We start from the raw sequence: 25621 nt of genomic DNA on the forward strand, positions 1-25621 counted from the left end.
GTGATTATTTAAGGCGTTTTTGTCTAAAATTGCCTTATATAAGCCAAATAAAAAAATTGAAGGGTATTATTTAAAGTGTTTTTAAAAACACCTTAAAAAATCCACTGATACGTTTAAAGGGGATGATTTAAGGCGTTTTTGTTTAAGACATTAAAAAATTCGCTAATACATTTTAAAAAAATTAAAGGGCATTGTTTAAGACGTTAAAAAATTCGCTAATATATTTAAAATTGGATTATTTAAGGCTTTTTTTGAACCAAAAATACCTTAAATGATCCTTTTATATTTTTTAAATGGTTAACAACCATCGTATATATAAAGGAAATTATAATAATTATTCAAGATTTAATATATATGAATTTCTCTCAACCAAACGAGTGAATCTAAGCACAGGATACTCTGAAAATGAATAAAATTCCGAGTATCGTACTTTTTCGAGAATGACACTTTTTTTAAAATCTATAATTTCGTGAACCAAACGCCCCTTAAGGGTTTTTTTTTTTTTTAAATTTGGGGGGAAGGTCCCTTCTAGCTCAAATGACCATCTGCCCATGGTTCGGGTTTTCATGCATTTTCCATGCATCTTTTTTAGTAGTTTTCGAACTTGGTTTTCATCCATTTAAGGTTCTGTTTTGGATTAACTACCCTATACCTTTCTTGTCCACTTTCATGATTATTTTAAGGTAGAAAAAAAATTCCCTTTTTTTAAGAATAAGGGGTTTTAGGAGCAGAAGTAAGAGCGGAAGAGCAATGCCTGGAAGCTCCAATGAAAGTTGAAATTACCCTTTAACGCATGAAATCTCTAAACAATTTCCCAACTGCCCTTATCGCCATCGAATCAAATTAGATTGAATTTCTAATGCTTAAAATGCACTATTGCAGAGGGAGGGTGTGTCTGTGTTTTTAAGAATGTAAAAAAAAAACAAAAATTCTATAAGACGTTTCTTAACAAGGAAAGAAGAGATCAGTGATCAGGGTACAAAAACAAAAACAATTTCCTTTTCATTAATTTTTCAATTTATCATTTCTTTTTCTTTAATTATATTTTACTATTAGACCAATTAATAAAAATTTATACCAGAGGGTACTTTTTTGAAATTTCCCTAATATGTGGCCATTTTGACATTAACATTAGATATAATTATATATACCAATTATAAAATGTTCAATTATTAAAAAAATCAATTATCCTTCATAAAAATCCTTAATATGAATAATAGATCAATTAATTAGCTTAATCATAATGATTAGTCAATTGATTAGCTTAACCATAATAGTTAGAAACTTTAGGTTACCATGTAAAAATTAATTAATGTAGTATTAAACTATTTAAATGCTAACAAATATATATATATATATATCTTCGCAAAATAACTTAATATTTTAATGCATTTAATCAATCAGTTATATACTCTAACAATGTATTGAAGGATAAGAAATTTTCAAAAGGGAATTAATAAAGGTAGAATCTGATAAGATTTTTGAATGAATAAGGGAAGTTCTTGAACTTATGCTGAAACCAATTAAAATTTACAATTGAATTATGATGATGTCTCTTATTGCCCACTTAATAATCAACGAAAAGATAATTTGTTAGGGTAGAAAACAAATGGTTTTCATTCAAATTTTAGCTGCCTAGAGCTAATTTTCTCCTAAGCTTCCATTGCTTCAACTAAAAAGAGCTGCATATAAGAGCTGGTTCCAAGTATCTGGCAAACCTGGAAGACACCAGTGGCTACAGTCTCTGCCACTGTGTGTGCCACTGTATGCTGATGGGTGTGCATCTTTCCGATACTGAGAGAGTGCAGTAACGTCGAGCAAATACACTGGTTTCTTAATCCTACTTAGGACCTTTTCCAGAACAACCCAAGCCATAGGTGTGCCTGCAGGGTATCGAATGCCAAAGAATGGTTGTGTCTGTCCAGAACATGATTTTGTTGGCTCGTTCCAATCCTTTCCCCTACATTTGTATGCATCCCTCAACAAATCAGATAATTATATCACATCACAATCAACATTAGAATTAAATGTTTGAAACAAAGAATAGCAATTGTAATATATATATAGATATAGATATATGAGAATGATTAACTTACATTAATATAAAATTTTAAAAAATTATACATTTTTTTTAACCATTGACTTCAATAGATCCAAAGGATGAGATTAAACTTTTTTTTAATTAATCTCTTTCTTCCAAAGGATGAGGATAAAAAAAGTGTAAAACTTTTTAATTTTACATTAGTATAATTCTTACAACTTTTTTTACACTTGAATCAAAATTAATTTCATCTTTAATTTAACTTAAAATAATATTTTTAGTTTTAGCTATTTTGATCTAATAATCAAAAAAGTATAAGACTTACATTAATATAAATGGATCTCTCCTTTATATATATATATATATATATATATATATATATATATATGTATTTGTGTGTGTGTGTGTTGTTCTAGCAATGCATACACAAAAGATGTGAAAATTCTTCCATTAAATTTTATATATAGAATTTAAATTTCATTTATATATAAAAATTTAGGAAAATTTAGGAAATTGACCCATTGAAATTTATATTTCATTTATTATATATAAAATTGGGAAATGTTAAAATTGATGACACTGAAAAATAGATTTTGGGCTAAAATATAATTTGAAAAAGTAAAAGAATCAATCAAAATATGTGATTTTCTTTTATTTTTTCCTTTATTCCAAACTTAAGTAAAAAAATAGTAATAATAATAAAAACAATGGTAAAATAAAACCAGTTATCACCCTTGCCTGTGCTTTATGCTAGAATACAAAAAGTTGTTTCGTAGCCAACATCCTTTATTGTCTAGCCTATTCGATTTAAACATAAAGAGAAAGAAAGAGAAAAAAAAAAAAACAATAAAAATAAGTTAAAAGAGTGGTTTGGGAGACATTAATGTTAAATATCAAATTATCTAACAAATAAATAAGTCTCGAAAATTACTTTTATGAGTGTATTTAACCAAGATCAAAAGAGAAGAAAAAGTTAATACTTAAGGTATATATTTATATTCTTTTTCAAACCCTAATTTTTTAAATAGATAAATTTTATCTTCATGTTAATTATTAGTTATTTAAACATAAATTAGAATATTAGATTCTTTTATCATGATTTTAATTTTGTTTTGTCTTAAAATTTATATTATTAAATCATATTTAATATTAAATGTTAAATATCTGTGGATGTTGTAAAATTAATTGAATATTGGTTAGAATGTTAGATAAATTGAGATTAAAAAATGTGTAAAATTAGTTTTTATTATTGATTTAGTAATTTTAATTTTGTAAGGGAAGAAATAGCTGTTTGGAAAATATATAGTACAATATATTGAATTTTAGTCTCTTTATTTTGATAATTTCAATTAGTCATAATTCTTAAACTTTTTATTATAATTATACTATTTTTAGCTTTTATTAAAAATGTATTTTTTTTATTTAGTTAATGGAAAGGTATTTCAAAAGAAAATCAAATTGGAGCAACCATATTACACTCAAGAAACTAATGAACAAAAGCTCAAAGGCAACTCATATTGAAATTGACTTAAAAGCTCTTTCTATGGATCCGAGATTTCGTCGTAAAATTACAAATTATAATCCTAATAATTAAGATAAAGTACGATAGGTATACTTGCAAAAATGACCTTATCAGCTACGTTATCATACTTTTTGTAGGCACCTCATTTTGTTTTTGAGATCAGAAATAGGTTTTTGGCAATGAATTGGGTCCGATTGGGAAGTTTGGGCCCCAATAGAAATTTTTTAATTTCAATTTTAATTTGATTTAATTATTTATTTATTTTCTTTGTTTAATTTTACTTTTTTTAAAAAGTCAAAAAAAAAAAAGAAAGAAATTAGAAATCCCAATAAAAAAACAAAAACATAGATTTTATTTTAGGAATCAATCATATCAAATCACAATAAAAATCACAAAGTTAAATTCAAAAATTATGTTCATTTTTTTCAAAATTAAAGAGGTTTTGATCTCTATAAAATAGAAAACAAATCACATGCAAAAGATAAGGAGTTTAGGGATTTTTTTTTTATTTTGTGGTTTTTGGAAATCTTAGGGAAGTTTTTTGGGTTTTTAATTTTGAGAATTAGTGATATGGGATAGAGACAAGAGTCAAATTCCAACTATTTGAGCATAGAAATTTTTGGGTTTAGATTTTGTTTGGGGTTTGTTTTTAGGTTTTTTTTTTATTATTATTAGGTTTTGATTCATACAATTTCTGGGATTAAGTTTTTTGTGTTGTTGAAATTGGTTTTGAACTTCTGGGTTTATGTTTTAATTTTGGGTAAATTTTTTTGTTTAGGCTAGAATTCTAGGATAATTTTGGACTTTTGTTTCTTTAGATTATAATAGATATTGGTTTGAGTTTGAATTTATGGAATTATTGAATCTTGCTGGGTTTAAGGTTTGAACTTCTGGAAAAACTATTCTTTTTTAGGTTTACTTGAATATTCCAGCTAAATTTTAAACTTTTAGATGACTTTTCACAGTGACCAGATGGGGATTAAGGCTGCTACCTTTTGAGTTCATCAGGTTTCGACAACCTTTTGGATTTCATGACGCCAAAAATTGAGTTTTCTGGTCGAGATTTACGACGTAAAAATTTTTTTGTTTGGGATTAAAGAGAGGTCAGAAAAATTAAGGCTAGAGAGAGAGAGAGAGAGAGGAAAGTGGAAAATTGAAAAAAAAGGTTGGGACTGAACCTTTTATACACATATTGAAAATGATGTCATTTTGGCAATTGGACCCATGTAAACCAGGTGACTAGTGTTTCAAACCCAACCCGATCGTAAGTATTTTTTTTTTTATTTTGATTTTTTTTCTCTTTTTTTAACTTGTTATATTATTATTATTATTATTATTATTATTATTATTATTATTATTATTATTATTATTATCTTATTTTTAGTATTTAATTTTTACATGATATATTTTGCATGATTGTATGATTATATTTAATTACCTGATTATCAATATATTTATTTGTGTGATTATGTGAGTATGTTTTATTTTATAAATGATATTTATTTTGCATGATTATAATATTACATGGTATATTATTATTAAATGGTATATTATTATTACATGATATAATATATTATTATTGCATGGTATTATTTGCATGATTTTTTTATTTTAATTGATTTTCTTTCCTTTCAAATTAAAAAAAAAAAAAAGGTTTTAGAAAAATGTTTTTAATCCTATCAAATTATTGAAGGATCTAATTTTGAATTAAGTGTTACTAAATTATTCTCCAATCTAGTAGAATTTTTTTTAAAAAAAATGTATTATTTGCATGATTTTTTTATTTTAATTGATTTTCTTTCCTTTCAAATTAAAAAAAAAAAGGTTTTAGAAAAATGTTTTTAATCCTATCAAATTATTGAAGGATCTAATTTTGAATTAAGTGTTACTAAATTATTGGAGAACTTAATGAATTTTGCTTAAAAAATATTTTTTTTAAAAAAAAATTCTACTAATAGATTGGAGAATAATTTTCAATGAAAAGTCTTACCAACAGATTGTAGGATATTTCTGACTATAAACCCTGTTTATAGATATTTATTTTTAGAAACAAAATTAAAAGAATATGATAACGGAACCTCTTCAAAGTAGGATACTAGTATCTATGAATACTCATAAGGTGAGAGATTTATCTTAAATTGCTACCAAACTATTAGAGTAATTTTAAAATTAATTTTCAATATTAAATATTTTGGTAAATCATAAATATAGTTACAAGTTGATTTTCTTTCCTTTCAAATTAAAAAAAAAAAGGTTTTAGAAAAATGTTTTTAATCCTATCAAATTATTGAAGGATCTAATTTTGAATTAAGGGTTACCAAATTATTGGAGAACTTAATGAATTTTGCTTAAAAAATATTTTTTTTTTAAATTCTACTAATAGATTGGAGAATAATTTTCAATGAAAAGTCTTACCAACAGATTGTAGGACATTTCTGACTATAAACCCAGTTTATAGATATTTATTTCTAGAAACAAAATTAAAAGAATATGATGACGGAACATCTTCAAAGTAGAATACTAGTATCTATGAATACTCATAAAGTGAGAGATTTATCTTAAATTGCTACCAAACTATTAGAGTAATTTTAAAATCAATTTTTAATATTAAATATTTTGGTAAATCATAAATATAGTTACAAGTTGAATAATTTGAAATCAACCTTCCACATACATAACTGTACTCTTAAACTTAAAATCTGATTTTGTGGACTAGAATTTACTATTTAAAGATACATAAATCAATCTTGAGACTCCTCTTTAAATAGGATAGATTCGGTCAAATGACCAATCATATCTAAATAAAAAAGATTAGTGGTGACTCTTAAAGTTTATATCTAATAGTAGATTTACGGATTTAAAAGTTATGACACTTTTTCTAAAAAAAGTATAAAAAATGTGTTACATCATTTCAATCTAAATTTATTTAATAAGTTTGATAATTGATTAAATAGCATGTAAAGAACGTTGTTTTTTGTTTAAATTTTTATCTTTTTAGATAAAATATTAGAAAACAACGAAGTATGACTATTTTATTCTGGAAGGTTTTATCAAGTTACTTATTTTTATGATCATAGATAGACAATTTCAAGAGCTCAATAACTGTTTCACTAAGATTAACATTGAGTTGCTTCTTTATGTAGCATACCTTAATTCAAGTGACTCATTTTCAATTTTTTATTAAAAAATTTAATTTGTTTTTCTCAATTTTATCCTTTTGAGCTTTCAACAATTGATCTTATGGCACTTGGTAGTCCATTTGAAGCATATCTTCGACATGCGCTCTAATATTGTATTTTTGGAAATCAAGAGAGTTGGTTATCTTGAAAAAAAAAAATTAAAACAAAGAAAGATTTGGTTGTTCACTAGTTTTTTTTCTAATTAAATTAGCTTTGATCTTGTCAATTGCAATTGCAAGTGTTAAAAATAGCTATTTTAGTAACAAAAATAGTGAAAAATCAGTTACAAAATTGAATGTGTAATAATTTAATGAATGATTGTTTTTGATTATATACATTAAAAAAGATGTATTTGGAAGTATTGATAATAAAACAATTATACAATAGTTTTAAAATGTAAAAACTCATCGTGAATAATTGTAAAAGCAATATCTTTATATTATTTCTTTTTCTTATTCGCATCTTTTTTAGTAACTTTATTATTTAAGTGTTATGTATGAAAATTTTAATATCCATATACTTGTGTATTGTGATATATATAATATACCATATTAACTTTTAATCTCACTAAAAATAAATTTTGACCATGCCTATGTTGTAGGATAAAAATTTTTATATTTGAATGAGGGGTGTACATTATTTTTTGTAATAAAATTACACATAAAAATAGTTTAAAATATTTTTAACATAATTATTTGTAGCACTTTCCAGAAAAAACAAAATTTTTATTGCTAAAGATCACACTTCTTTTTTAGTGGTATCAAATGTCAAAGAATGCTTGCCATATAATTATGCAAGATAAATTATCTTTATTTTTTAGCTTTTTCTTTTATTTTAGCCTTCATTTTTTTAAGAACCAAAATGAGAATTGTGTTATCATTATTACTTGTGCACCGGAGATTAATTGTTGAATTAATTGTGAGCAACAATTATCCAAAATTAAATAATAATAATAATAATAATAATAATAATAATAATAATAATAAGTTAAAAGAATTTGGGATAGCCAAGGGCCTATTGAAGAAAGAAGCACTTGAGGGGATCAATAATAAAGCAAGGAGAAAAACGAACAGGCAAATGTAAATTTAATGGAAGAGTTGCTTACTCATAATGGGTTGGAGAAATCCCTTGGAAAAAGACCTTGGTTTTGGAAGGATCAACGTTGCGGTTGACCCACCTGGCCCACGTCGTTAATCCTTTGTAAAATGCAATCATACGGTTCATGTCTTTCAACGTTTTCCCACCATCCTCTATGTAATCAAATCTGCAGCAAAGGCAGCATCCATCACATGAAAATTTCTTCTGTACCAATTTTTCAATCATTCAAGCTTATTTTTATTCTATAAAAAGAAAAATCTTTACAGCCAGTATTATCTTCGTATATTTATTTAACCCAATGTGTATTACAATTTCTTTTTCATTATTATAGGGACCAAAAAATAAAAAAGAAAAACGGTTGGAGAGTTTTCTTACTTGTACTAGTGTAGAGGAATTTATGGGTAGGATCATATCAAGTTTAGATTAAATTTATATTTAATATTAATAATTTATATATTTATTTAAATTTAATTTGATTTAAAATTTTGAGTCTTAAAATTTTTTGAAATATGACTTAAATTAGAAAAATAAAATCTAAGTTACCTATTAAACTTAATTTGTATAATAAAAAATAAAAAATATGATTAAATTAAATTTAATAAGATTATATTCAATTCATATATATATAAATTAAAATTAAAAATTATATAAAATTAAAATTAAAATTTAATAAATATATAATTTTTATATATATGTGAATTAATTTTTATATAATTCGTATATATAATTTAAAATTTTATATATATATATATATGAATTTAAGTCAGATAAAATTAGGTTTGAGTTTTAAATTTTTTATCTATGGTAAGGTATAAAATTTAAACAAATTTAAAAATTACATATAAATTTATTTAACGAATTTTAATTTTTTTATATAAATTCTTTCAAAACTCAATCGAACTCTTAAGTTTAGATAGATAACCTAACTTTTAAACAAGTCTAGAGGCATCTTAAGTGCAGTAATAAATTGCATAAAATTTTAGGCTCGGACGAGAGCTGGCAAGATTGATTCAACTCTAAATATTTGTTCAATTCCTTCCGATTTGAATGCAATTCAACTTACTTTGATAAAAAAAAAAATCAATTAACAATCTAAATTTATTCCATTCAATCTAAATTAATCTAAACATGAAATAATTTAAACTTAAATAACTAAAATAATAATATAATATAATATAAAATTAATTTAACTTAATTTTAAAATTTGATAATTTTTTATTCAAAATAATTGAAACTCTAAATAAGCTAACTCAAAACAATCTAAACCTTTTCAACTCAAATTAATCTGATTCGAAATGATTCAATCACGAATTCACAGGTGAGATTCAATCCCATATAAAGACATTATTTCATCCGTACTAATAATTTTTAATTTTAATTTTAAAATAGGGTTAAAAGTAATAAAAAGCAAAATATTAGCATATATAAATAGAAAAAGCAGATAAAAGTGGAGTTTGGGTTTAAAATAGGAAGGCCCACTGGGTGTGACATGAACCTAGTCCATGAACATATGTGGTTGTGGAAGTGAAAAATGAAATTGATCTTACGGTTGGGTTCTTCCAGTGTGGGTCCACCAATGCCACGTGTTAAAGATCAGCATATCCATGCCTTTCCATGCATCACCGCCCCTAATGGAGTCCAGCTTCAACACTCTTCCGAACTTCTCATTCGCTAGGTCAACTAGGTATGGTGTTCTGTAAAGCAATATCTTCACACCGTAATCCTGAAAATATGAATATATATAAATTATTCGATATACTAGTCGAAATTTTTTGATTTTATAAGTGAAAATAATAAGATAATATATATTTAATTTTTTAATTAATTTTTTATTTTTTAAATATATTCTAAATGATATATATTATCTTATTAAAATGGGACATGGAATGCTTATGTACAGGACTTCGAATTTGATTTGAAAAATATTTTTTATTTCAATTATACGTTAAGACATTTGGATGACCGGATATCATATCTGAAAAGTATTTTGAAACAAAAATACAAAGAGGCATACCCTCTCTGATGGACATTTGTACGACTACTTTCGTTTCAAATAAATTCTAACCTTTAAAAAGGTATTCTTTCACTTACAAAAGATTTCCAATGGCATCGATTGAGATTCAAAACATGAAATGTGAACTCAAAGAAGAAACAAATTGATTGGATAAATCAACACAATTGAAGTGCTACAATTCTTGATTAACATCTCTACAATTAGAAATTTTAGAATTTAGTCCAAAACACTCTCTACTTACTTGAACATGCTACAAGTTCTGAATTCTTTCCATCTTATTTTCAACAATACATCAAGTCTCTTATACATTATTTCTGATTCCCCACAGAAATAATGTATATGAAACATTAGTTTGCAGCTCATGATTAGCGAGTGTTGAGTAGTTTGATTTTATTAATACAAATTGAAGTCAAAAAAGGTTTTTTTCTTTTTTTTTTATATATATTTGGAATTATCAAGATTTATTCTCTAATCATTAAAAAAAAAAAAAATTCGACTAACAGAGCACATTATTATTGACAAGTCAAATAATGGATTTGTTGTATATGTGACTATTCAATTCATCCTATTGCAGACCATAAATTGCGGAGACAAAATATACCTAAAAAATTTGACATTTGTAATACCATATTTTCTCATATTATGATTTTTCATTTTACATTTATGAAACTCACAAAAACAACATAATAAAGTAATTTTTTATAATACACTCGGGGCATCTGCAGTTTTTGTATACTCTTTCTCGGAAGATTTTAAGGTTATACTCTCTTAAATCGAGCATTTATATTCAATATTTTATTTTCAAAATATTTTCTATGAAAATCGAACTCTAATTTAAAAGCTCCTCTTCTTATTGCCTAAGTTAATCACTATATATGAGTTTTATAAAAAAAAAAATTATAATGTTGCATGACTGATGGTTCAACAAATTTGGAAAATATTACTTATCATCTCTAATTAGAAAAGGTGGTCCAAATTTATCACAAATTAAGCAGAAATTAATTACTCGTAAGAAAGCCGTGTAAGCACAGAACTCAAATCTGCCCTATTACAACTCACGATTGGTCCCTTCACAGTTGAAACTTGAAACATGCAGGTGTTTTGTCTTGTGCTTGTCCATTCGGCCAGTTTTGACTTACAAGTCAGCAAATCAAACAAATTAGCACCATACAAATTATTTTGTCAATTTGGATCGTACCACCAAAAAGTTAGACTTTAGATTCTTTCTAAATTCCAAGATTACTGTAAGATTTAGATCAAATTTGTATAGTTAAATTTACTTAAATATTTAATTCTATTGAATTTTGTCCTTATACTTTTAATTTCAATGATTTTTAAATAAAATTATGGAAATATTTCATGCAACTGACAAATTTTCATGAATTCAATTATTTTAAGTTTAAAAATTAACAAAATTAAAATTATAATGATAAAAATCAATGTAGCTAAAGTATAATGACAAATTTTCATATTCATTTATATTATAATAACAAAATTGGACTTAATTCTTTGCACTAACTATTTAATAATAGAATTTGGTCTTGGTGTGATGTGGTGAGAAGTAAACAAGTTCGGGATAAAATATAAATTATAAATTTTTAAAATTAAATATGGCATATTATAAACCAATATATAAAAGATAATTTATCAAAAATGTGGCATATTATAATCCAATATATAAAGATGGTATATTTTAAAATTTTATCAAAAATTAAATATAAATTTAATAAAAATAAAAAATATATTTTTTATTTTTTGTAAAAACATAAATTATAATATATAATTTTTATATAAAATATAATATAAAAATATAAAAATTATTAATATTTTAAATTATATAAATATACAAATTATCCAATTTATTATAAACCAAATCCAGTCGTTGAAAGAAAATCCAATCCGACTCATTTCCCGTATAGACGCTTTAACAGTTAAACTTAAAAAATCAATTTGAACCGACAGTTAAAGTGCCAGCAAGGATTTTACTGAGAGTAAAAGTGCAGCATTTTGATATTTATAATTTTTTATATTTAAAACTTCGAACATGTATGATAGTCAGTGATAACCACATAAATAACCACATAAATATAAGAGCCTGACATGTTCCCCGCAAAAGCAAGGCGTCCACCAATCACGCTCCACTTTTAAAGAACACAAACCAAATTACCACATTCCAGCCTCCATGGCTCAGGCATTTTGATTTTCAGCAAACAAAACCCAGTTTTATATTAGAGAACTTCAACCAGAGTTATTTGAGCATAACTTCAATTTATATGGATTACTATGCTAATTAAATTTTGTATTTTGAAAAGGATTATCATTTTCTTTCCAACCAATTATGCACCATAAAGGATTTGAAATTTTGAATCCACCAAAAGCGGTGATGATACTGTTCTGCTGCAACTAGCAAAAACAAAGGGGCATTTCTCCACTTTCTCAAAGGATTGAAAAACAAAGGGACATGACATGCATGCACAGATTCAAAGCAATCATTATTTTCAAGGGTAAAAGGGAAAACAAAAGGAAAAGATAGAGAGAGAGAGAGAGAGAGAGAGAGACTTCAGACAGAAAATTAGCAAGCAAGAATCAAAAGTCTAAAATCCCACTGACCTGAAAGATAACTGAAATAAGACCATCTCTTTTGATGTATGAAATTTTGGAATTTGGAACCCAGGCTCGAATCATACATGTTAAAGACTGGAATTGGTTCAAGCTGAGTGAGTCGCCCACGAACATGATCCTCTTTCCTCTCCATTTCTCCAAGAAATACAGCCCATTGAACCTGCAATTCAAAACATTTTGACCGTTTATCTCCTCTTATATGGTATGAATTAATGGATCATCTCTGGGGAAATGACTCTGACCTTGGGAGGCTACAGGAAAAGGGTTGCCATCTGTACTTGAGATACATGTTATCAGGTCGGCCATATTTTTGGCAGTCGAATTCTCCATCTATGAAGGGACATTTGGTGGGGTCGTAGAGAGGATATGAAGGGTCATATACCCATTTCCCTCGGAACCAGTTGCAGTTAGAAGCTAAACTTCTGGCTGTGGAACTGTTGGAATTGGCATTATTATTTATGGCATTGAAATCCTCAGCTTTTGTTGCTGAGTGGTGTAAAAACAGAAACAAAAACAGGGCGAACCGGAAGAGCAGGGCTCTGAAGACTAAACCCATATCTTGGGTTTCGTTACTTTTCCTGCTCAAACTGTTAGGAGAAAAGCACGAGGAGTGGGGGAAAAGTTGTCTGTCCAGCAGAGCTTATATAACGACGGAAAGAGATAGAAAGGCAAAGAGCTCCACATCCATGGTGGAGAAGTTTAATTAATTAATTAATTAATTTTCTTAGAGACAATAATAGTGAAATCTTTGGATGGATTCTTTTCACCGTTTCATTTGCGGTTGGATCCAATCTCTTACTTCGAAAAATAGGAACCATGATTAGTTTGACTCTAAAATAATGGAAACGTTTTTCCCTACCATTGGAGATAAAGTAGATCAAGTAGGCTGGGAGAGTGAAGAAAGGTGAAAATACTAAAATTTAAATTTTAGATTTATTAAATATTAAAATTTTAAAATAATTGCATTAGTTGATTTAATTAAATTTTAAATCGAAGATTCCTTGCTTCCTAATTGACGGTTCAAATTGACTTTTTTTTCATTTCCAATTTTACATAAAATCTTTGAAAAGAAATAAAGATATCATGAATTTTTTTGATTTAAAATTTGAATGCATTAAATTAATATAAGAAAATATATTTTTAAAATAATAGAGTAAAAGTTAAGTTCAACCAAAATTTAAATATACCTCTTAACTGTGTTATAAAAAAATAATTAAATTAAATATTATAGGCAGATTCAATATTGTATCTGATCTTGGTTTGTTTCTTGAAAACGTCTCATTATTAATCGTTCATTTTCATATCATGAAAAAGTTGTTTATTAAAGAGTGCAAAACTGCCGTGCATATAAGGTCAGAGCTGTATCACTTTTATCCCCATTAAGACACCATTGATTATGTCTTCATATCAACTCCATGATGATTAATTGTTAGCTGTTCTTTATCAAAAGAAAAAAAAAATTTATGATAGTTGCTATTTTTGAATGTATGTATACAAATACACAGAAGTCAAAAGTAAAAATAATTTTTTTAAATCCCTAATCTATTTTTAATATTTTGATCTCTGTCTAATTAATTCATTTGAAAAGTACATAAGGCATTTAAATCCTCGTGAACTTGTAATTTTTAAAAATTTAATCAACATACATATCATATAAATTAATATTTAATTGACAGCAAAAATGATCCTTAGGTGCTTGTTAAGCACATATACATCATTAATTCATTAACTTAAAGCTTTCCACAACAATCTGGAAAATTTTATTGGACTCAAAAGAAATTGTATTGGAGGATAGCTGTCCTAGCTATGGTTTCGGCACAATCTCCTCCAGTCCTTTTCTCGTAATTTTCATCTTTGTTTCATTTCGTATCTTAATTTGATTGCTTTTGATCGTTTAATTTCTCGTTGGTGGCAAAAAAAAAAAAAACATTTTTGTTTACGCAGTTTTGTTAATTAACATGTAAACACCAAAGTCAAGCGATTATTTATTGGTTTCATATGACAGTTTTCCACAATTTATTTGAGCTAAATTTCCAGCTTTTCAAATGTTCGAATATGGTTTTAACAGAAAAGCAGAGAAGGAGATTAATTAAAAGTGTCCCGGTTTTCTTTTCTTAGGTCAATAAAAACGGCCAAAACCATTTACTACGGGTAGGTTAATTGCGTGATGTCTTCAATGGTCTATGCATACTATCTGTCTACGGGACCCAGCCAAGGTGGCGGGTTGATCGTGGATAAATATTTTCAAACTCAAATCCAGTTTATAAAAATATTTTATCATATATTATTATTTTATTTAAATTTTATTTTTTAATATAGTTAAAAATGTTAATAAAAATATCTTTTAAAATTTCAAGAATAATTTAAATAATATAGACTAAATAAAACGGTCATGTTTGGCTCGACTCCTACAATCCAGCTTGTGCATACTTATAATGCATACCATCATACAAGTAAAATTTTAAATCAATCCCATATCTACATCACATTAATAAAATAATATTATATTTTCAAATATTTTAATATTTAAATTTTCACATCTTTTTTATATGAAAAACACATTCAAACACAGAAATAGAGAGAGAACTATGCTGAAAACTTTTACAAAAGGCAAGACTTAAATAGTGTCATTGAAGTCTTGTTTCAATGTTCAAAAGGCTTTATTTCAAATTTTTCGTAACAAGTGTTGTTTTGGTTTAACTTGATATCAGCTTATTAGTTTGTTAGCTTTATTGATTTATTATAGATGTAATAATTATATCATATTTTATAATGAGAAATGCTTGATTGTAAAAAATTATTATTTAATAGAAAATATAATCTTTTTGAAAAATAAATAGAATTTTGTTTGTAACTCATTAAATTTTAAAATTAATTAAATTACATCTTGTGTTTACATTGATTACATATCAATAGTAGATCTTATATCTTATATAAATATATAAAAAATCAAAGCTTCTAACAAACAAGAAATAATTTGATGTGGATAGTCTACATTTTGAATATGTGGACAATCTAAAAAATTAATATATGTTCTTTAATAAATGCATTTTAATAATTCAAAAAAATAAATTAAATAAAATTTTTTATCTTAAATCACTCTCAATCAAATTTATTAAGAAGGTAATAAAAGTTTAATTGCCATCATTAATATATAGAATAATTTTGTTAAGACTTTTTTCAATTATAAATATTCAACTTTGAATTACACTTGTATAAAAAATATTTACTTTCCAATATTCAATTCTACTTTTTGAGATATGAATAGGTTTTCATTGCCAATCCATTGTTAATAAATATATAAATCATTTAATATCAACAATTCAAATAAAAATAAAAGCTTAATTATTTTTAAACATATTTTTTTGCTATATACTATATAAGTGTCTTTTTTTTTTAGGAATCATACTACAAGTGATTAATTACCATATAAAACATTTTAATTTAAAGGCATAATTTACTCCTAATAAAAGGTTTTTAAAGCATAAAAATGTAAACTTTTCAAAATAAAAGCTAAAAACATGCTAATAATTAAATAACCCATTATAATTGATCTGGTTAAATTACTCCAAATTTTACAAAAGTTTTCCTAGTATAAATAGAGAATCATCTTATACTAAGATTGTTCAAAATATTCATCAAAACCCTCCAAATGCATTTGTTTAGTTGTGATTAGGTAAATCTCTACTAAAAATCCATTGACTCATTTATACAACCAATGATTTTTATTTTTAATTATTTTTAGTTTAATTTAGTTTTTCAATCACTGTTAACAATAAAAATATATTATTTTTAATTTAGGTATTGTTTCTCTTTTGTTTACCTTTTTTTCAACTTATAAATTTTTTTACTTTATCATATTTTGTATTACTTCTTTTTTGTTTATTTTTTTATGCATATTCAATTAAACTCTATTTATAATTTATTCATTCTTAATGATGTTAAGTCATTTACTTTTCTATTAGCTTGAATTTTATAGTGGCATGAATCTCTCTTTGATTTCAAAATATTATATCTAAAATTTTTATGATACAACAAAATAAAAATTCACATTCCATGAAATAGGGAAGAAAACATGGAATTTTTTTTCTACTTTTGCTTTACAATTTTGCCTTTCACTTGTAGTTTTTTTCAAACATTATGTTTATTTATGTTTAATATATATGATTTTATTCTAATATATATATATATATATTAATTTGCTTTGCATGAATCAACAACATAAATTTTTTTTATACAATAGCATAATTTCTGAATTAAGATGTTAATTGCTTTCACTTATGCCATTAATGGATGCCTTTTGTCAACAATTTTGTCATGATTAACTATTTGGTCATGATTAATTCAATTGCTATTGAATAAAAGAATTAAATAAGAAATATGTGGCGTGTTTAATGTTTATTTTCTAATATATGCATTATTGGTTGATGATTTAAAAATTTTTAAAATAATAACTTAGACAATTTTGCTATTTAATATCCAACATGATACATAATAAACAATTAAATAAATTTTATTATTAATGGAAATTGTTAAAAGACATAAGTAACTCTTTATTTTCAATTTTATGATATATAACAAGTTATACAAGGTTTAAGGTAAGTGATATACTTATTTTCACCAAATAATTCAAAAACATTGATTCAATATAATTTTATATTCAACATTTTATCATGCATTTTCTTTTTTTACAATATTTGTATTCTAATTTTTATATTTCAATTCAAACAATTGCACATACTAAAAACATATTGCCAAATAGGTGTCAAAACAATTTCTTTTTCTCATCTGGTTAAATTATATTAAATTTGTTAAATTTTCATATTACAATTTCTCCAAAAAATGTCAATAAAAAATTGTATCTGAGAAATATTTTGGACAACTTTTCTAATTTAAAAAAAAAAAAAACAATGAAACCTTAAAATAAATAATTGGTTTTCATTTTCAATGATTTTTTTCTCATAATCATATGTTAACTTAAAACATTTCAATGATTTTCTTAGTTAGGTCAATCAAATACTAAATTTGATTGAAAGTTCACTAATCAAATAAATATGGTATTTGCTTTAATACATAATAATTGTTTCACTTTAATTTCTTTTGAAAATTTATGTGTTGTATTTTTAGAGATAGAAAGTAAGATAATTTAATTGTATCTATTAAATTATAAATTATGATAAAGATGAGATAAGTACGAATATTAAATTACTAATTTATAGAAATCAATAGGTTAAGTTCTCCTAAGTATACCATTATATATATAAGGGAGGGATCAAGTTACATAAAAAAAGTTTTACACATTTTTACTTTTTGAAGGGATGAGAGAAATAAGTAAAAGTGATTTAATTTCATTCTTTGGATCTATTGAAATCAATGCTTAAAAAAATATAAAATTAAAAAGTTTTATATTGGTGTAAGCTAATCCCTTTTCATAAACATACTTACATATATACATATATACATATATACATATATACATATACATATATATATACCACCCATATTATCACCACAAAATATTTTTTATATACTAATACTTGGTTATATTGACGGTTAAATTTCGTAAGTAAAAGAGATTTTTACTAACGGATTTTTAATACCATTAGAATATATTATACTTATATCAATACTTTATTTAACTGTCAGTATAAATAAACTTTTTCTGATGGTGTATGATTATCCGTCAGTATAAATATATTATATACTAACGGTTATTAATGTAACCGTTAGTATAGGCTTAAAAAAAACAATTGGCTTACAAAAAATTGAATGAGATTATTGAAGGCATTTTTGGCTAAAAATGCCTTTAATAATCCATTCAAAAAATTTTGGAGAAGGATTATTGAAGGCATTTTTGACCAAAAACACCTTCAATAATCCATACAAAAAATTTTTTGTATGGATTATTTACTAACAGTTAAATTCTATTAGTAAAAGAGACTTTTACTAATGATTCTTTAATATCGTCAGAATATACCATACTTATGTTAACACTTTATTTAACCATCAGTATAAATAAATTTTTTCTAATAGTATATGACTATTTGTCAATATAAATATGTTATATATTGATGGTTATTAATGTAACTGTCAGTATAAGCTCAAAACAAAAAAACTATTAGCTTATAAAAAATTGAATGGGATTATTGAAGGTGTTTTTGGTTAAAAATACTTTCAATAATCTATTCAAAAAATTTTAGAAAGGGATTATTGAAAGCATTTTCAGCTATAAATGCCTTCAATAATCCATGCAAAAAATTTTGAAGGGGATTATTAAAGGTATTTTTGTCCAAAAATGCTTAAATAATCCAAACAAAAAAATTTGTTAAGAGGAATATTAAAGGTGTTTTTGACCAAAAATGCCTTCAATAATCCCCGAAAAAAATTAAAAGGGATTATTGAAGGCGTTTTTGGCTAAAAATACCTTCAATAATCTCTTTTCAATAACTCCTCATAAAAATTTATTGAGGGGATTATTCAAGGCATTTTTGGTCAGAAATGCATTGAATAATCCCATCGAGAAGTGCCTTCAATAATCTCATTAAATTTTTTGTAAAAGATTATTCAAGTCATTTCTAGAAAAAAACACTTTGAATAATCCAAAAAAAATGACAGGTTTATGAATTTAAATCACTTTTTTTACCTCTACCTCCCACCGATCTGCTACCAACTCTCTCTACCTCTCACTGACTTTATAAACTTAAACCCATTAGCACCCATTTTGTTTTAGAACTGAATCAAAGTTGAAGTATCAAGACTCTTATCATTTCTCAAAGGTATTTTTTATTTTCTACATTTCAATTTTGTGTCATCGAGCATGCATTTTTTTTTGTATTATTGGCTGTATTAGATGAATCTAGGCTTAGTCTTTATCACCTCAAAAAGTAGAGAAGGGCCTGAAAATATTATTAGTGGCATTGTTTTTCTTAATGGAATAGCTTTAATAGAAAAACAGATGAAAACTTCATCTGTTTTACTGTGGATTAGTGGCCTCTTGATAAATGTGACTATGAAACATGTAGCTGGGGAAGAGCTTCTCTTCTTAATCTAGTAAATAGCTTATCCTTAGGCTTCTAGGGTAAAAACATCACAAAAAAAAATCTTTCTTTTTGATATTTTAATGCTTGCTTCGTTTTTATAGGAATTTCTTAAATAACAATTTGGCTGATCAGACAATGAATTGTGTGGCTTTGACATTGGAACAAGAGTTGCAGCAAATCAATATGCATATAATGTGAACAATCTTTAAAACATTGTTCAAAATATATATAAAGGATTTGAGGTTCAGCAATTAGTAATAGCACCAAGAGCATTCTTTGATGCAAACTTCGAGCACCATGCTTGTAGACATTCAATCATTGATATAAATGTTTTTTTTTCAAATTTGGTATAATAATGTTAGTTCTTGACTTATTTTAAAGTTGTGGATTATAAAACAATTTAGATTTTATTTTATTTCAAATGTTATTAAATATTTTTACTTTTTGTGTATTTTTACTTTATATGAAACCATATCATATTATGATTATAAATAAATTAATATTAATAATTGAAAATATAATTAAAAAAAAAAGTTTTTACCAATGCCTTAAAATTTATATTGATGCCTTAAAACATATAAGTCTATATTGACGAGCATTAACCATCGGTATAGGCAAGAAAAATTAAAACATACAAGTCTATATTGATGGGTGTTAACTGTAGATAAAAGGTATAATGGTGAAATACACAACAGATGCTATACTAACAGATATACATTTACTGATGGTTTTGAACCGTAGGTATATCTCTATAAGTTATTCTGACACTTAAAAAATTGTTAGTATAGGTTTATACCAATAAGGGATATATTAACAGTTAAAAATTCATCGAAATATATATTTTGACCATCGGTATAAGGTTATAGTGCTATACTGATAGATTTTAGGATTTTACCGATGCTTTTTTTAGCGTCACTGTATGTCAAATTTCTTGTAGTGTATAAAATGAGATTTTCAATATTATATATTATAATGAAAATACAATTTCTTATTAAAATTACAAATATACTATTTTTTAAAATAAAAATTTTGTTTTTAATAAATAGTCTTTTACTTTTTAAATAGTCATGTATGTAAAAGAAAATATAATTGATTTGTTTGCCGGCGCATCACACGGGCTTAAAACTAGTAAATATATAAAAGCTAAACACTTTGATAAAAAAGGATATAGATAACTTATATTTTTAACATGTAAATGGGTTTAAAAATTACCATGTGTTCCCTAATAAATGCATTTTATTTATTTAAAATATTTTTATTATTTTTTATAATAACATTTTTATTACTTAAAAAATAATTAGTTAGACTAAATTAATTAAATTTATTACATGTTAAATGTCCAATAATTTTACATTATATGAATAAGTTACAATTAATTTGGCCAATAATACAAATAACATAAAAAGAAACTAAACAAAAAGTTAATTACTCATGAATATAGTTCCATATCTTCTTATTATTTATGAAAAATTTAATAGAATTTAATATAGTAAATAAGGAAAGACACATGAGCCATTTAACAAGTTGACAATAATGATATCATTAGATTAGAAAAGACTTTATTTTCTTTTTTAAAAAAGACAATAAATTAGGCAAGAACTTAAAATTTGTAATTTTAAAGTGAAAATTGCATTAATTCCATGTCTTTTATGACTTATTACATTAGACAATCAATGATACCTTTACGATAATGTTTCTTAATAGTAATATAAATACAAATATTTTTCCAAAAATAAAATTTAGCCAATTGAATTTGACTATTCTCCAACTTTGTTTTATTGCAATTTTATCTCTATTATCTTATAAAAAATAATTATTTAGTCTTACTTGCTATTCTTTGGTAAGTTTATTAAGGTTTGACTCTATTTTTTTGGGTGCAATTGTTAGTTTTTATTTTTAGAATAGCAATTTTATCAACTATATATTTTAGTATAATTTTTTTCTTTTCTAATTTATATTTTAAATGCGAATCTTTGATATTTTCTATATATATATATATATATATATATTGAATGTGATATTGTTAAAAAATTATTTTCTTTTGCGAGGTATTACTTAGCATAAGCTTAATTATTTTAGTTTATTTTAGGAGGTTACTTGATAAGATTGTACTAATTTGCAAGGTTTTACAATAAAATGTCAAGGATGATTGATTAATTTGGATGTTATGGCTGTGCATTAGCTAAGAACCAAATCGTAAGGACACTTAGATATTGTATTGTAAGATAAATCAACCTAAAATAATATAATTGATTATGACTTAACTAAATATGCCTTGGTTTTAATTGAAAATGAAAAAAAAAAATTTTATAAGTTCTTAGTGAATGAAGCTTTAAATGATGCAAGGGGTGTCAGTTTATAATTTTTAAAAATCTTATAAAAAAATGGAACAAATTCTCAATTTTGTGAAATTCACCACTTATTTCATTTAACAAATCCTAAAATTTTAGAAATACTAAAACTATAATTTTTACTCTTATACCCAATTTCCTATATTTTTTATATTTCTTTTTTAGATAGACATTCTTGATTCAATTTTTTTTTTAGATTAATATTTCAAGATAACATATTAACATACCACCAATTCATAACAAAAACACACACAATGTTGAAATAAAAATGCCTAAGGGTTTGGTTTTAATGTAAGTTCAACTCTTTCATAATACAATATCTATATATATATATATATCTATATATCTATATATATATTAATACAACTCTACGTAGAATTAAGTTCTAAATTTAATATATTAATATTATAAAAAATTTCCTACACTTAATATCAAAATTTATTTTCATATTGATTTTTTTAAAATATGTAACTTTATCTAATTAGTTATTTCAAATGTCCCTTAAAATTAGGTGAATATGTATGGCATTAAACTTAAAGTGACAATTATATCTTAGATATTTAACATAGATTCACAATCTTGAAAGGAGTAGGGAGTTTTAAATTGTTATAAGCAAAATTAGAATTGTTAATTTTGCCCATAACTTTAGAGAAGCAAAGTAGCAAACCATATTACTGATTCTTTAATGAAGATGGGAGTGGAAAAAACAAAATTATTTTGTATATGTTGACAGTAGACTCCCAAGTGATTAAGTCGTGTGTATTAATTTTTTTGAGAAATTAGATTTTGTGTAATGTTAGGTGTTATTATAATTGTTTTTATATTTATAAAATGGAGCTTTCTCGAGTGAGATTCTTAAATTTTATAATATTTTGATTTTATGAATGAAATTATCTTTTTAACTGATAAAAAAAATTTATATCACACTTTTTTGTTTTGTATGTTTATGACTTTATTTTAAATAATCAAATCAAGGTTACTTATTAAATTGTAAAGAAAATGATTATAAAAAATTATGCAGGGTGACTTAAAGTTTTTTTATCAACCATTATCAATATTTTTATAATCATGAAATTTAAATTTAAATTGAAATTGTTCTCTATAATTGTAATTATATTAAATTTTGAAATAATGTTTTATTACAAAAATTATTATATACATTTGCCCCTTGCATAACACAAATATAAAATTTTAAATGTTCAAATAAGTAATATTTGACAATTAATTTTTTGAATTGAAATAAATAGCAACTTCAAATTTTGAAATTACATAATATTCTTAAATATTTGATAAAAATTAAAACTTGACTTTGCAACGTTGTGAAAAAATGTGAGTATATTAAATATAGTCTTATATTTATTATGCCAATATAAAATTTCCAGTACTTTACTCATATAATTCTTTTAAAACTAATAATATTATATATAACAATAATTATAGTCGTTTACTTACTCATGCATAGCATGGACTTAAAACTAACTTAAAATAAAAAAAATTAAAATAATATATTTTGAATCAATAATGTTAAAATATAATTTAGTTTACTATAAATTTTATTATACTTTGACAATCAAATTATCAATATTAACAAATCGTTTACAAGTGACCTTACCCATGATGTCAAAACAAAGAGCTAAGCAACTATGTCGCCACACATGAAGTATAAAAGGGAATCATTAAGCGCAAGTGTCACGGACCTAAGGATGAGACATGAATTTCACATCGAACATAATAAGAGGGTCATTGGGGTATAAAAAGGTTCACACCATCTCCGTCTTGTGAGGCGCCTTTTGTAGGACAAAACCATGAGGCCAAGGGGCCAGAGCAGACAATACCTTACAAGGGTGTGAATCGTGGCATGTAGGCTGGTCTGGGATGTCGGAAGGGTGAATATCCGGGTCCCGAAATCGCGTGGGTTCGGAGTTTAAGTCTCGATCCGTGACACAAGACCATACATGCAACTACACTTTTTCTGGTTTTTTTTTTAAATTTCTTTTTCTATTGCATTAAATTGAATATTGAAACGCATCCCGAAATTTAATACTCATATCTCCAAACCTTTTTCTTTTCAATATGTCTAGAAAATTTACCACTTCAATCTCCAACCCTATTAAACCCACAAATCGTAAAAAAAAAAAAAAAAAACCATTTTCGTATAAGCATATTCATTTTTACCCTATCTGTTAGAATTAGAATTAAAATTTATTTTAAGGAAATTTAAAGAATTTTCACCAATGTGTAAGGTATTAAAGTTGAGGGGGACCAGAATTTTAGTGGTTTATGACCTTTTTCTCTTGTTTGCTTGTTCAATTGAAGTCTTCTACAAGTTTAATACTCTGGAATAAGTTTCTCTCTCAAATTCTTGAAAAATAAAGCAAAAAGATAACCTTGTAGGGTCACATTGATAGTTGTCATCCATTATATATGAATTGCTTCTTTATAGTTTTTAACCTAAAAAAAAGAATACTAATTTTTAATAAATCTAAGTGATTGTTTTGGTTTCCAATTTTCAAATGCATATACAGTAATTGTTTTTTAAAGTTTAAAAACTGAGATACGTTGTGGTATTTCAAATTTTACTATATTGCGATTTTTTCCGTTAATTTCAATTAATAATATTAAAAAGAAAAATAACATATATGACGTTGTTAGAAAGAGAGGATTAAAAATTTTAAAATTAAAAAAGGGTGAAAAAAAGAAATGGCAAACATAAATAGTTTTATAACTTCAAAATTAATAAAAAGTCATGAGATTAAATGTCGGTTTTATATTTAATGCATTATTAGTACATATATTTTATACATTATTAGTGAATCGGATAATATTATTTTATTAATAAAGTGAATTAAATAATATTAGTTTACTAATGAATAAGTTTTTTTAAATATTAATATTTTATATATTTATTTTAAAAGTTGATATTGACTCATTAATGAAATTATATCATTTGATTCACTAATAGTGTATAATGTTTACACACTAACAAGGTATCAAATATAAACTCTTAAATATTACCCTTTAAATGTTAAATTGTAGAAGTAATACTTTTAAAGGTCAAATTATACTGTCAGTCCATATATTTTGATCAAATAGTAGAATTAATTCTTTTTATCTTAATATATTCAAATTGGATCCTTATAAATTAATTAATTATTGAATTTAGTTAAATTATTAACAATTTAAACTTTTTTCGTTTAAATTGATGACAAGGCATTTAACTTTTTTGATATAATATTTTTTACTTACATGACTATTGACGATGTTGACATCTCAAATTTTTATGATGACATGGCAAAATTTTTTGCCACCAATCATTTTTCCACTTCAATTTTATTTCAAATTGAAATGCTTGTCCTTGTACTTTGATCGAATTATGAAATTAGTCCATTTATCTTAATGTATTTAAATTGGATCATTATACATCTTATACATCTATTAATTGTCAAATTTAGGATTTGACTTAAAATAAAACAAAAAAACACAAATTATTAGTTGGATCATGGAATTTTCCACATATAGATCATGTTTTTGAACATTTAAATTATTAATTGGACTTTATTTGGCAAATTGGGTTTTAATCTCAAATTGAGTTTTAAGCTCCATATAAATTGGATAATTCATTTTCTTTTTTTATTATTCTTTTATTTATTTCCTTTGATTTTTATTTATTTTTCATTTTTTAATTTCTATTTTCAATATTTTAAAATCTAAAAAATATAAAATAAAAATATAAAAATTAGAAGATAAAAACGTA

The 25621-nt window shown here is 24.7% G+C and overlaps 1 protein-coding gene across 1 annotated transcript; it reads right to left on the bottom strand.

Moving 5' to 3' along the window:
• Window positions 1–1478: 1478 nt before the first annotated feature.
• On the bottom strand, window positions 1479–13153 carry LOC111316034 (protein trichome birefringence-like 39). The gene is made up of 5 exons (XM_022918047.2): window positions 12719–13153; window positions 12465–12636; window positions 9388–9563; window positions 7848–8006; window positions 1479–1960 (listed from the first exon to the last, which is right to left on the bottom strand). Exons 1-5 carry the CDS (start codon window positions 13030–13032, stop codon window positions 1669–1671), a joined length of 1113 nt encoding a protein of 370 aa, XP_022773782.1. The 5' UTR covers window positions 13033–13153; the 3' UTR covers window positions 1479–1668.
• Window positions 13154–25621: the final 12468 nt, after the last annotated feature.

The sequence above is a fragment of the Durio zibethinus genome, chromosome 24 (assembly GCF_047325235.1).
Source record: "Durio zibethinus cultivar Kanyao isolate XHJ-2024 chromosome 24, ASM4732523v1, whole genome shotgun sequence".
In the NCBI taxonomy this organism is placed as follows: Eukaryota; Viridiplantae; Streptophyta; class Magnoliopsida; order Malvales; family Malvaceae; genus Durio; species Durio zibethinus.